Source organism: Phaseolus vulgaris, chromosome 1, assembly GCF_051622355.1.
Source record: "Phaseolus vulgaris cultivar YP4 chromosome 1, ASM5162235v1, whole genome shotgun sequence".
NCBI classification, from domain to species: Eukaryota; Viridiplantae; Streptophyta; class Magnoliopsida; order Fabales; family Fabaceae; genus Phaseolus; species Phaseolus vulgaris.
In genome coordinates, this window is record NC_143498.1 from 29,402,303 (window position 1) to 29,415,415 (window position 13,113).

The 13,113-nt window shown below is 33.4% G+C and overlaps 1 protein-coding gene across 6 annotated transcripts; it reads right to left on the reverse strand.

The window, feature by feature from the left end:
• Window positions 1–584: 584 nt before the first annotated feature.
• Window positions 585–8,524, reverse strand: LOC137813814 (uncharacterized). Of its 6 annotated transcripts, none has more exons than XR_016520469.1 (6): window positions 7,988–8,524; window positions 7,700–7,837; window positions 6,749–6,841; window positions 5,972–6,025; window positions 5,176–5,393; window positions 585–912 (listed from the first exon to the last, which is right to left on the reverse strand). XR_016520469.1 is itself a non-coding variant. In XM_068616249.2 (6 exons), the coding sequence occupies exons 2-6, from the start codon at window positions 8,174–8,176 to the stop codon at window positions 895–897; spliced, it is 492 nt and encodes a 163-aa protein (XP_068472350.1). In that variant the 5' UTR covers window positions 8,177–8,190; window positions 8,351–8,483; the 3' UTR covers window positions 585–894. The 6 variants fall into 6 exon arrangements, 4 of the variants coding, with proteins under 4 accessions (XP_068472350.1, XP_068472351.1, XP_068472348.1 ...); XM_068616249.2 differs by lacking the exon at window positions 5,176–5,393 and having other exon boundaries at window positions 7,988–8,190; window positions 8,351–8,483; XM_090301441.1 differs by lacking the exon at window positions 585–912 and having other exon boundaries at window positions 7,988–8,190; window positions 8,351–8,490.
• Window positions 8,525–13,113: the final 4,589 nt, after the last annotated feature.

A 13,113-nucleotide genomic window follows, 5' to 3' on the forward strand; every position in this document is an offset into this window, starting at 1 on the left:
GATGTAGTCTCCTTGAGGACATTCAAGAGCTCTGGTATTATATAAAATTCATTACCAATGCAAAGAAGATCACTAGCATAGGCCTGCACGGATCCTTAATTTGTTAGGAAAATATTCTATAGAAAGGAAATAAACCAGACCAGTTGTGACGAGGTTTGTACTTTCCTATCTAAACAATTAAAAGAATGCTTAATTTTATATTCACATGGGAAGAATAATCCATTTGTCCCATGCTACAAGAAGTTTGGCTAAGCAAGTGATGATAAATACTAGTGTTGAGTTGTCGTAGATTTTGGAAATTTCTACCTGTAAAAGTGCTAATGCTTTTGGATGGGGATTCAGAACCAGTCATACCATAAATGTGTGTCTGTTATTTTGAAGTTGTTGATTTTATTTTATATATACATGTGTGTTATGTTTTATTATTAATCATAAATCTTATGATTCTCATATTCGATTTGGAATTAAAATAATAGGATTTCCGATTCACGATTGTGTGTTATGTTTTCTTGTCTATGCCTTTGGAAGAAAGAAATACTAAAAACAATGCTAGGAAGAATCATAGCATAAACTTTTACACAATCTACCAAAAAAACTGTTTGTCACGTTTTAAAAAATGTGCAGACTTTTGATATGAAACAACAACCAAAACCTTATTTTTGTTTCAAAACGGAGTGATGCTGATAAACTTACCTAACAACTTCCTGGTAAAAAAAACTTACAAATTTTGGCTAATGCATGTGATGAGTGATTAGAAAAAAGGAGGAAAAACTAGAATTCAAAAGATTTTAGTCTCGCAATCTTCTGCTCCACAGCTGGTAGCCATGTTGAACACCACTTGCAAACAACAGATAGTAAAAGCATAAAGAGCATTTAGTAACTTTTCAGTGCTGATTACGCCTCATCCTCCTCCTGTGTTATAATAATATTGAAAAAACATTTAAATTGAAGAAATTCCAATGCCTTGATTAAAAGATAACATAGGTTAATTGTCAGAAGACATCTATCCAGTAAAATTAAGAATGAAATGTCAGGCATATAAAGCAAAATCGTCTTATAGATGTAAAGAAAATTAGAACTCTCATAAAACCTGTCAACCTAACCTATACTACTAAAACGTATATAATCAAAACAAGTTTCGACTGAACTTTCAAAACTAAATAAAAGAGAAGAAATTATTTTATCAAACATACAAGACCCCGGGGTATTTAAGATTAACCAAGTGCCAACTTTGCAAGGAGCTTCCATTTAGTGTTATAATGTGATAGAAAAAGGAATATCAAAGGCTATAATATTATTAATTCGAGAATTCAGTGTCTCTACAAGCAAAGAAAATAATGTGAGTCCAAGACTCCTCCCAAAAGACTCCTTGCAAAGAGAAGAATACTAATGCTGGGTAACTAATGCTAATAAGTAAACAGCTCATAGGTACGATAAATTGCAGTTTTCCAATATAACTACTAACTAACTATGTTTAATACCTATTCTAACACTCTCCCTCAAGCTGGAGCATACAAATTGTATGAACCAAGCTTGGAACAAATAAATTCAATCTAAGGTCCCCTTAAGGATTTTGTTAATACATCTGCAAGTTGATCAATGGTTCAGGTGAATTGGACGATTAAAGAAGAATTTGAATTATTCGGAGATGTTGGAACAACAGTGTTAGGAGTAGGATACACAAAGGGCCCAACTAAAGGCATAGGCAAAACCTATTGGACAGAGTTAACATCTAGAATTTGAATTATTCGGAGATGTTGGAACAGTGTTAGGAGTAGGATACACAAAGGGCCCAACTAAAGGCATAGGCAAAACCTATTGGATAGAGTTAACATCTTGTGAGGAGGAAGAAAAAAAAGAAGTTTCTTCAACAAAGGTGACACTTGCAGACATGTAATATCTTTTAGTGTCAGGTAAATAACATTGATATCCTTTTTGAAGACAAGAATATCATAAAAAGACACATTTGATAGCTGGGGCTGAAAGTTTATCCAAACTTGGAGACACATGTACAAAACACACACAACCAAATACTCAAGAAGAAATGAGAAACAAAGGTTCATTTGGAAACTAGTTGAATATGGAACTTTTATTGTCCAAAGAAAAAGAAAGAAAAAGAGGGCATTCTACTAACTAGATAACAAGCGGTAAGAATGGCATCACCCAAGTGATGGATCAGAACATTGGTTCCAAGCAGCAAGGTACGGGCAGTTTCAACTAAGTGTCTACTCTTTCTCTCTACTACACCATTTTGTTGAGGTGTATGAGGGCAAGTGGATTGGTGTAAAATGCCATGTGAGATTAAAAAGAGTGGAAAAACTAGAAGAAAAGTTAATAGGACTCCTAGGCATCAACAAGATGCTTATGGGCCTAATATACTGAAAGGCCTTGTTGAGGTGTATGAGGGCAAGTGGATTGGTGTAAAATGCCATGTGAGATTAAAAGAGTGGAAAAACTAGAAGAAAAGTTAATAGGACTCCTAGGCATCAACAAGATGCTTATGGGCCTAATATACTGAAAGGCCCAGAATATGCAGGTCTACACTAGGAAAAAGAGAATAGGGCCTAGTGGTAGATGCTTATCGGCCTAATAATTTAAAAGGATCGAAATATGACAGGTCTACACGAGGAGAAAGAGAGTGGGGCCCAATAGTGAAGAGAAGGACAATTCGTTAGTTAAAGGGTGAGGTGGCATGAGGAATGTGTAGTGAGGAGCCAGTATTTGGAGAGAGAGAGAGAGAGAGAGAGAGAGGAGGATGTGGAGAAGGGGGCGGAATTATTGTTAGAAATCTGTTAGGAGAGTATTCTTCTCTCTGGGAAGAGTCTTTGACATTGTTTCTTTTCCTTGCTTGTAGAGCCATTGAGCTCACTGAGTTCTTAAATTAATAATAATTTGTAGCCTCTGATATTCCTTTTTTCTATCATTTCGTTGCCAGTTCGAGACGAGGAGCTAGCGAAGCATGACATTGTTCATGCCATTGAAGATGGGAGAAAGAGTTGACACATTGGTGGAATGCTAGGCAACACTAGAGAATTCCCTACGAAAATCTTTGGTGGAGTTTTGACAAGCTCTAATAGAGGAGTTCGTCAAATTACACCACAAGGAGGAAAAAAAACCTTTACTGGAGGCCCGAGGACTAAAGAAGGTCAATTTGCCAGCATTTGAAAGCAACAATCTAGTCGAATGGATCACGCGAGCAAAAACATATGGAAGGAGCAACCATTCACTAGTTTAATCTACTTCACAAAACCGAGGAAGATTTGACCTAGGAAAAGCTAAAAAAGGCTTTGATTGATCACTACGGAGGTTGCAGGAGTGATAATCCTTTTTAGGAACTCAAGGATTTGATGCAAACAAGGAGTGTGGAGGATTATATGAATGAATTTGAGTTCATCTCTTCTCAGGTAGCACAATTGCCTAAGGATCAGTATTTGGGATACTTTATCAAGGGCTGGAACCTGAGATTAGGCTACGTGCTTGCATGTTTAACCCAATTCTAGCCATGTGCATAGCTCGCAATGTGTAAATGGAGTTAGAGGCTCGATGGTGCTTCGGGGCAGTGGAATGAGTGGAACCAAGACGTGGAAAGGAAGTAGGGAGTGAAGCTCTTACGTAGACAAAGGTGGATTTGAATCTGAGTCGAGTCAAAACCCGAATTTACTTAAAGGTGTTTATTTATGGGCCTAGGTCCTACATGGGAACCCAGCCCGAAGAGAGCTCTCTTTAGTCCAAGTCTCAAACTCTCACCACTTAGGCGAATCGCAACAACAACGATGGAGAACGTCGATCTTTCTGACCGAAACAGTGACACTAAGCACCTCCCCTACTCGAAGCTAATGAATAAGAAAGCAAGGGGTATGTGCTTCAAGTGTGGAGAGCACTATCATCCCTTACATCACTGTGAGGAAAAGCAACTACACTTGTTGGTGATTGGAGATGATGAAATAGTGAACGAAGGGGAAATTATTGCGATTGAAGTTAAGGAGGAAGAGAACAGTTATACTTTAGATTGTGGATTTATGAGTTTATTTGGATTCATGAACTCTAATTAAGTTTGTAAGATTTTCCCGTCAACATTACTCAGTGTTGGTCGCAATTGACAGTGGCGCAAACCACAATTTCATTTCTCCACTGGTGGTGTCAATTCTTGAAATTGCAGTGGAACAAGGTAAGCCAATGGGGAGCATCGTGTGGCTACTGAAGGCAAGTGCAGGGGCATGGAAGTTCAATTAGGAGAGTTTCACACTGAGGTGCATGCGTATGTTGGAATTAGGGAACTTGGATATGATTCTGGAATTGGTTTGGTTACAGAAGTCTGGTAAAGTAACCTTTGATTGGAAAGATATGACAATCAATTTTTGTTGCAATGGGGAACAAGTGGAACTACAAGGTCAGAGACCAAGGGGCTGCAACAAAAAGGAGAAGAAGCAAATAGCAAAATAAACATCATTGTACAGCTTGACGCAAGGCATATTGGACTCTGTTTCTTTTCCTTGCTTGTAGAGCCATTAAGCTCACTGAGAATTTAAAAGTTCACCGATCTTTCATTGAGTAAACCCGAGTTTAACGAGAATATTCATCAATAAAAGTGACGAAAATAACGAAACCCAAAGGATGAGACTCGACTTGAAATATCAGAATGAATTATAGAAAAGACAGACTTGCACCTTAACTCGGTTCTTTTTGAAAAACAAGAACGAATATGTTTTCCTAATTGCCATGAGTCACATTCTAAGATTTGGACTTTGCTAAGTTCGGGAATCATCCTTTTTAATTTTGATAAATGTAGATGACCCAAGTGATCATGTAGAAGCTTAAGAAATGAGGATGCTAAACAAGACATTGACGGTCTAGTGCCTAGATAGTAGAGTCTCCTAGATTCATGTCCTTCACCAATCAATCAACAAGTACAGCACACTTATATAACAAAAGAAGTTGCATCAAAAGTTATAGAACAATTTAAAGATTTAGTTAATTGACTTAAGGAAATTAGGCTAAAAGGACAATTAGGGACAAAAAGAACGTGTTCTAGGTTCAAAGATGGAGAAAGGAAGATTTGACCAACTCCTTGAGAACTAACTTTGGATCCATTGGCTAAAATAATAACATAAGGAATTTTAGGATGAGAAATGGAAGAAAATAATGAAGCATTACTAGAAATGTGATCAAAAGCACCTGAGTCAATTATCCATGGACTTTGACATTCCAAGGTTTGAGAGATGCAAGCATTGACAAACTAGTGAAAGGTTGGGCTTGGCCGCAAGACTTCAAACTAAGATATTCTTGATATCCTTCATAAGGATAATAGCAACAGCAAAGGATAATGGTGGACAGCGGTGGATAACCGCAAAACTAGCATAGCAGGATGGACCTGCTTTGATACCAACTTAAGACTGAAAACATGAGAAAAAGAGTTAAGAGATTGATTATCTCTGAGCTGATCTTTGTTTTTTATAGAGAAAATTACATCAAGAATATTTAGGTAAGTAATGCTAATAAGTAAACAGCTGATGATACACCAAATAATAGTTTTCCAATACAACTACTAACTACCTATATTTAATACATATTCTAACACTATGCTCTAAGTATCTTTAAGAAATGATATTCGTAACTTGAATAATGACAGTAGGAAAATGACAAAAGAAACAGACAGGCTGAATATACTTCTTAAGAAACACTTACAACAAAGAAAAAAGATTAGAGTCCCCTCATGAATTAAAATTAACATACACACAAGTTAATCAACTTTTGGAGTTGGACAAGCTAAACGCAAGAACTTACATAAACTAACATATGAATAAACTAATTTTAATTTGAGAAATTTGATCCTTTTACTCTTTTTTATATTTTTCCTCTTATAAAAAAGCTTATTAAGACCTTAATATCAAATATTTTTTCTTGTTGGTGGAACTAAAAGTGTATCAATATTACATGTGTCAAAAAGTAAAAGAGTTCTAAAGAGAATTACCATATCATTAAATAATTCTTCCAGGCGATCCAAATTGACTTTAGATTTGAGACTCTGCAAATGACACAAGGAAACAAGTATTGTTAGTAATATATAAACAATTTCTGAAGATTGATAACTAAAATAACTTAAATAACCAAAATTAATCATATACTGCTCAAGGATTTGATCAAGAAAAGTGCACGCACATAGTAAAACAAACTAAATCGTAGAGAACTGCAGATGGTACCCCATCTCTATCTCCAAAAGATGCCAAAAAAGAAGTCTTAAAAGTTAAATTCGAATGCTCAATGAACACAGGAATCCAATGTCAAAACAACTATATAGGCACTCCCCACACAATTCAATGCTTAGATAGACATTGTCTTTTGTTATCCAATGCTTTTCACAAGCATATCTTTCCTTTTCAGTTTTTACCTCTAAGGTTATTTCATCACATAATATATTTTAGAAAAAAAAAATGAAGGAATGTGCAGAAAAATTACAATTAACAGTATTGCAGCCCAGAGAACACACCTAAAACCCTCTCATGGCCAAAATACTACCAAAAACAACACAAACTTCTACTCAGCCAAAAACTTGCTCAGGTGCCAAAGCTTTTGAACAAAAACACCCTCACCACCACTTACTCTACCATCATCATGACAACAAGAAAGAGACATCACAGCCACCAGGTACTAGCACTGAAAATCGTTTTCTCTTTTGTTTCCCTCAATTCAACCAGAGATGTAGAACAAACAACTAAAGAAAATGCACATTTGTTGTTGAATAAATTACCTTTCTTTCATTTGACATTTGGCCAATGGCCTCTGCAGCATATTGAGTTGGCGCAATATTTTTTGCTTCACGGGCCCGTCTATGTTTCATTCCCTACAATAGTCAATTTAACAAACTAAAATAATGTAAGGCTTGAAGTACTAATTATACTATGCAGACAAAAAACAATCTTCGGTTCATTTACAGACTCACCATCCTAGAGTTACTCCTACAAAATTTCCCATGCATCTCAAGCTTCCATTTCATTGTCCTCTAGTTTAGATACTAGTAAATAGACAGGCTAGAAATTCTTCCTATCTTGGTAGTTTTATCTTTTTTTATATTCAAATTAGTTTCAACTCAACAAACTACACTCTTGTTATATTTTAGCTAACTTTGTCAAAATATGGGGGACATAGAAATCATGTTACCCATTCATCAAACCTTGGATCCTCTATTTAACTAATAACTCATTCCTGGCATTTGCACTGCAAGCTGCAGCAACAATAACCTCTCACTTAACAACAGCATTGCCAACTTCAACTGTAAATGCACAGCGACAATGGAGAGCTGATAGATTACCCAATAATGGCAAGGGTCCATCAATACCAATATAAGAAACTGAAACACTTCAACCATTGAGTAACTTATTATATGATCTTCATCGATCTAATCATTGAATCAAGAGAAAATAATTGTTCATGCTAATCAAATTTCAAATAAATTGGTTATTCATAAGCTAAAACCATACGATAGTCTTATATATCACGGAAATCATATTTTATGTTAATGAAAAATGCTGTATGATAAAGCCTAGATTAAAATCAAATTGATTGACACTTCTTGATATGATTAATATAATGAGGGCTAAAACTATTAGCAGTGGATTTCATGAGATTTTTTTTCGCAATTCTTAAGTTACTTCAGGTATAATTTCGAAAGAAGATCCTCAAAAAACTTTTCAGAAAGTACCTTTCTAGATTTTGCCACGGCTTCAGCAGAAGATGCAGCAAGCTCTCTTGCAGCTAGTAAATCCTCTGAACAGTTTCCAAAATTTCCCTCAAAAGCTTTCTTATTAGCTGCTGCAACTGCTTCCTTGGCTTCCTGTTCCTGAAATTAAAAATCAAGCTAAAGTACAAGGAACAAGCACTCTACTCTAATTTGAACTTCAGATCATCTTAGAAAGTGAAAAAACTCATAGATACAAACAACTTTACAGCACTACAAAAACTAGAAATAAGCAGATAAAATTTTATGTACCGTAACATACACTCGGTTAACTCTTTCCCACAGCATCTTCTTGATCTGCTTTTCCTCCTCATTGTGAAGATACACATCAACATCAGAATCATCAATATCAGACAAAGTTTCTGATTCATCTTCTCCATGTGAATCATCATATTTACCATCTTCAGTGGCCTCATTCTCAACACTAGCCCCCGAAAGCATTTTTTATAAAAAAGCTGCAAAGCAAATTAGAAAATGATCAAGGAAGGGGAACCTACTATAAGAAAAAAAATTAAGGCCCAACTAAAACAGCAATCCGAATTTAGATCTTTCTGACTGAAGAAGCAAATCAATAAACAAATTGTAACTAGTCTATGCAGAACATCAATGCCATACATTCCTGCTAATAAAACCATCTCTCTCTTCAAGAACAAAAATGTGTAAACGCAAACAGAATTCAATATTCAACTTCGAAATAAAATTTTAGGAACCCTAGTTGTGTAAACTTCGGAGTAGAAGAAAATAAGAAATAATACAAAAAGTACATTGAAAGCTCTAAACATATAATACAAAAAGTACATTGAAAGCTCTAAACATATAATAAACAAAACAAATTAGTAAAACTGTAAAAATCACTGAACTCACAAATTAGTTAGTCTAAAAATTTTACTCAATTATTTTAAAGGATCAGTGCCTAAAGTTTTGGGTTAAAGAGATTAAAAGAAAGAACAGAATTTGTTAAGAGTCAAAATCATTCATTTTGCAAATGATAAAACAGAGGAAGAGAATGCGTATGATTAGAACAAGCAGAGAATGGAGAAACAGAGTATGAATGATTTTAAAGAAGTGGAGACTGACCCTAAATGTTTGGAAAACAGAGTAATGGACAGTTACGTGAATGTTGTTTATATACATTTTCTCACAAGCCCTTTTAGATTAATTTATTAAATAGGCTAAATTATATAATTCACCCTTATTCAGTATTTTTTTTTATGATTTTAAAATGATTGTTGGGTATATGTTAATATTCATATACACTCACTAATGTATGTTTCGTCTTTCTATTAAAATAATATAATTTTTAAAAACAAAAAATATTTATTTATAAAAAGCATTAAAATTAAATGATTATTTTTTAGTTGAGGGTATATTTTTATTTTATTACGTGCTAAAACTATTTTAATTTAATATAAAGTAAATTAATTTTATTAAAAATTAATATTAAAAGGTTACAAAAAGTTATCTTCTCTTTTTATAAATATTAATAGTTTAATTTAAAAATATCACAAAAAAAAATATTTTTAAAATAGTAAAAAATATAGAAAAATACACTTTTTCTTTTGAAAATATAGACCCTTTTTAATAATTTAAAATATATAGAACTAAATTGATTTTTTCTTTTAAAAAGATAGAAACCAAATTTTAATAAAACATAAAAGATAAGAACTAGTTCTATATTTTAATTTGTTAAATATTATATAAAGTAGAGAAATGTGGAATAAAATATAACAATAACAAACTTTTATCATTTCCAATTCAATTGGATCAATAGAAAAATTATCTAAAAGTATATATTAAAAAATAAAGTAGTAGTATGAAATAAACTGTGTTCATGTGTTCGTCTAATTCTCTTTAAATAATCATCGGAGTATAAAATAAAGTTGTATATATAATGATACGATGTGAGTCGTCTCACTAATAGTAATTAAGATAATAAAGAGTAATTTTATGATAAATTATCTCTTGAGTCCTTGGTCATCTTCTTGGCTACTTGAATTGTATTAGATTTTCAGAAAAAAATTTATATGGAGCAACCTCTCGATTTTGTTGCTCAGGGGGAGTTTTCTGGATTGGTATGTCGTCTTCGCAATTTTTTATATGGCCTCAAGCAGTCTCCTAGGGTTTGGTTTGGAAAATTTAGCAATGTTGTTCAACAGTTTGGTATGACTCGCAATGAAGCGGATCATTCAGTTTTTTATCGTCACTCGAGTGCTGGGTGTATCTATCTTGTAGTATATATTGATGAAATTGTTCTTACAGGCAGTGATCACCACGACATCTCACAAGTAAAACAACACATTTGTCAACACTTTCAAACCAAAGATCTTAGCAAACTCATATATTTCTTGGGAATTGAGGTAGCACAATCCAATACTGATATTGTTATCTCTCAAAGAAAATATGCATTGGATATTTTGAAGAAAATTGGGTTGATGAAGTCGAAATCTTTTGATACTCCCATGGATCCCAATGTCAAGCTTCTACCCAATCAGAGGGAGCCTCTTTCAGATCTTGAGAAGTACAGGAGATTAATTGGAAAATTGAACTATCTCACTATTACTCGTTCTGATATTTCCTTTGCAGTCAGTGTGGTGAGTCAATTTCTTAATTCTCCATGTGAAGATCATTGGAATGCAGTCATTCGTATACTGAAGTTCATTAAAGGATCTCTTGGAAAAGGTTTGTTATATGGTAATAATAACCATACTAAAGTCATTTGTTATTCAGATGCTGATTGGGCAGGAGAAGATCAACTTCCGGTTATTGTGTCTCCATTGGTGATTACTTGATCTCTTGGAAGAGTAAGAAAAAAATTGTTGTGGCGAGATCTAGTGCAAAAGCATAATATAAAGTTATGACCTTAACTACCTGTGAGCTTATTTGGCTTAAACAGTTACTTAAAGAATTGCAATTTGGAGAGGTCACTCAAATGATACCTATATGTGATAATCAAGCTACTCTTCATATTAACTCAAATCCAGTTTTTCATGAAATGACCAAACATATTGAGATTGATTGTCATTTCATTTGAGAAAATATTATATCGGGAGATATCAATACTGAGTTTTTTAATTCAAATAATCAATTAGCAGATATTTTTACTAAACCCTTACGAGGGCCTAGGATTTATTACATTTGTAACAAGCTGGGTATATATGACCTATATGCACAAAGTTTGAGGGGTGTTAAATATTATTAGATATAATTGGATATTATTAGACATTATGATATATTATAGATATTGTTAGATATTTCATATTTATGTAATGGACTTATCCCATATGTTTCTTTTCCTATATAAACATAACCCTATGTGTTCAATATACACAAGGGATTTACCATATTCTTTCTTTTCCTTTAATAGTACATAAAACTTCCCTTATAGATTGTACTATCTCAAAACTTCCCAAATCAACCAATCTAGAATAACCCAACACCAATGATAACAAAGAGAAATTTAAAAAACCAACCTCTTTAAAAGATTCAAACAATGTCCATGGCGATCCTTCGAAGAGAAACATTATTCCGATAGAGTCTTTCACACACAAACAACACAACAAATGGGGGATGCACGACTAAGAAAGTGTTCCTACAAAAAATGGACTCGGAGGTACATCGGTGAGGATTGCGTATTCCTCAGAGAACGAGCTTTCAGTTGGTCTCCGACGAGAGAGGGAGGTTCACCTGCAAAAGACTCTCCGATGCTTAAGTCATTAAGAAAGATGGTGATAAATTTTTAACAAAGAGCTAAGAGTAAGAATATATAATAGAGTTTAGTGTGTTCTTTTACTGAGAGAGTCATCACCTATTTATAGGTCTTGTTGGACTCAGACCATTAAGAAAAATATATTGAATGATTATCATGTGATATAAATAGATTTTATAATAGTAACTATAACCGCTAGTAACCTATAACTTATTTATAGTTTGATTTATGTGTCTTAACTATAATATTAAATGGACAGATATTATCTTATTTATGTACTTTAAATATTATATTATATGAGCGGTTATCGGTATAAATATAGGTGTCGTAATTGAGTATGTACACAGAGAATGAAGCGAGGAAGAAAAGAAAAAGTATGATTGTTTTATAAATCCGAATGAGAATATTTTTGACATTTTACCACCCTATCCGGCGCAGATCCAAACCATGGGATACATAATCATAGAGGTTCAAATGGAGCAAGGAAATATACTTGCAACAGTATGCAAATCTACGTGATAGATTCGATCATACTCTATTTTTACTAAACACCGTGTAAAATACTATATATATATATATATTTGTAAGTGTAATTTTTTGATAATAAATTTATACACTCCCAGATCCAGAAATCCATAACATTCCCGGAATCATAAATTTGGAATTTTACTATATTTTGTGATCCAAAATTCTACCGAATTCTATAATTTGGAATGTGAAAAAGCATTTACAAAAATAAAAATCCATAGAAAAAACAGATGTCCAGATCCGAAAACGAAAAAATTTACTTAACTTTGCCTGCGTTCTTTACGATTTTTTTAGGTTAAAGATATTTTTGGAATTTTAAAAACTAATAAGGGCAATTTAGTCTTTGTATAAGACTGTGGGGTGCAGGAAAAAAAACGTGGAGGTGCAGGAAGAAACTTCCCAATTTTAAATGTCCTTTATTCTAAAATTTTCACGATAGAAGAGTCACATTAATTATGGTGATTAAAAGTTTATGTTAATCAATTATCTTATTAGAATAAATTGTTGTGATTCTTATATTGTTGTGTAAGTGATGGATAACCCAATACTATGATGGTTACTCATTGAATCACGTCAATTGGATTGTCACTAGTTTAACGACTTCATTAAATGGAATTTTGTTGTTTTAAATATTCAGAGGAATTAAGTTTTAGAACCCACCGTTGCACTGGGATAGTGTGCATCGTAATTGGGAACATTGTGCTGTCTTTAAACTGGAAGAATAAAAATACAAAACAACAACGGGGTTTGCCAGTTAAGTACGGTTTTATACCAAACGAATGACATCATCTGAGTCACATTTGTAGAACTACAAATACACTAAAAAGCTTTATCCAATTTTTCTCTCAGAAATATATTCTTTCAAATTATTCGACATTGTAAAACACTAAATATATGTGTGAAAATTCAAACTATAGTTTGCCTCGTAGTGAGGAACTATCCTCTTATGCTTCATCCACATTCTATCCTAAGCTAATAATTTATTGTATTTTACACTTTCCATAAAAGTAATAAATGTATAAAGGAAAAATAATCTGGGAGCAAGTGTTTGGTAAAATAATAAATACTTTGACATTCATATCTTATTAAAACATGTCGAGTGTAGTCTGAATGTAAAGGTTTATGGTCTACGCCTCAGGGATTC

Coding starts and splice junctions, on each gene's coding strand:
- LOC137813814 (XM_068616249.2), bottom strand. CDS start 8,176: ATGCTTTCGGGGGCTAGTGTTGAGAATGAGGCCACTGAAGATGGTAAA. Junction 7,838..7,987: donor TTAACCGAGTGTATGTTACG/GTACATAAAATT, acceptor TTTTAATTTCAG/GAACAGGAAGCCAAGGAAGC. Junction 6,026..6,748: donor AAATGTCAAATGAAAGAAAG/GTAATTTATTCA, acceptor TGTCATTTGCAG/AGTCTCAAATCTAAAGTCAA.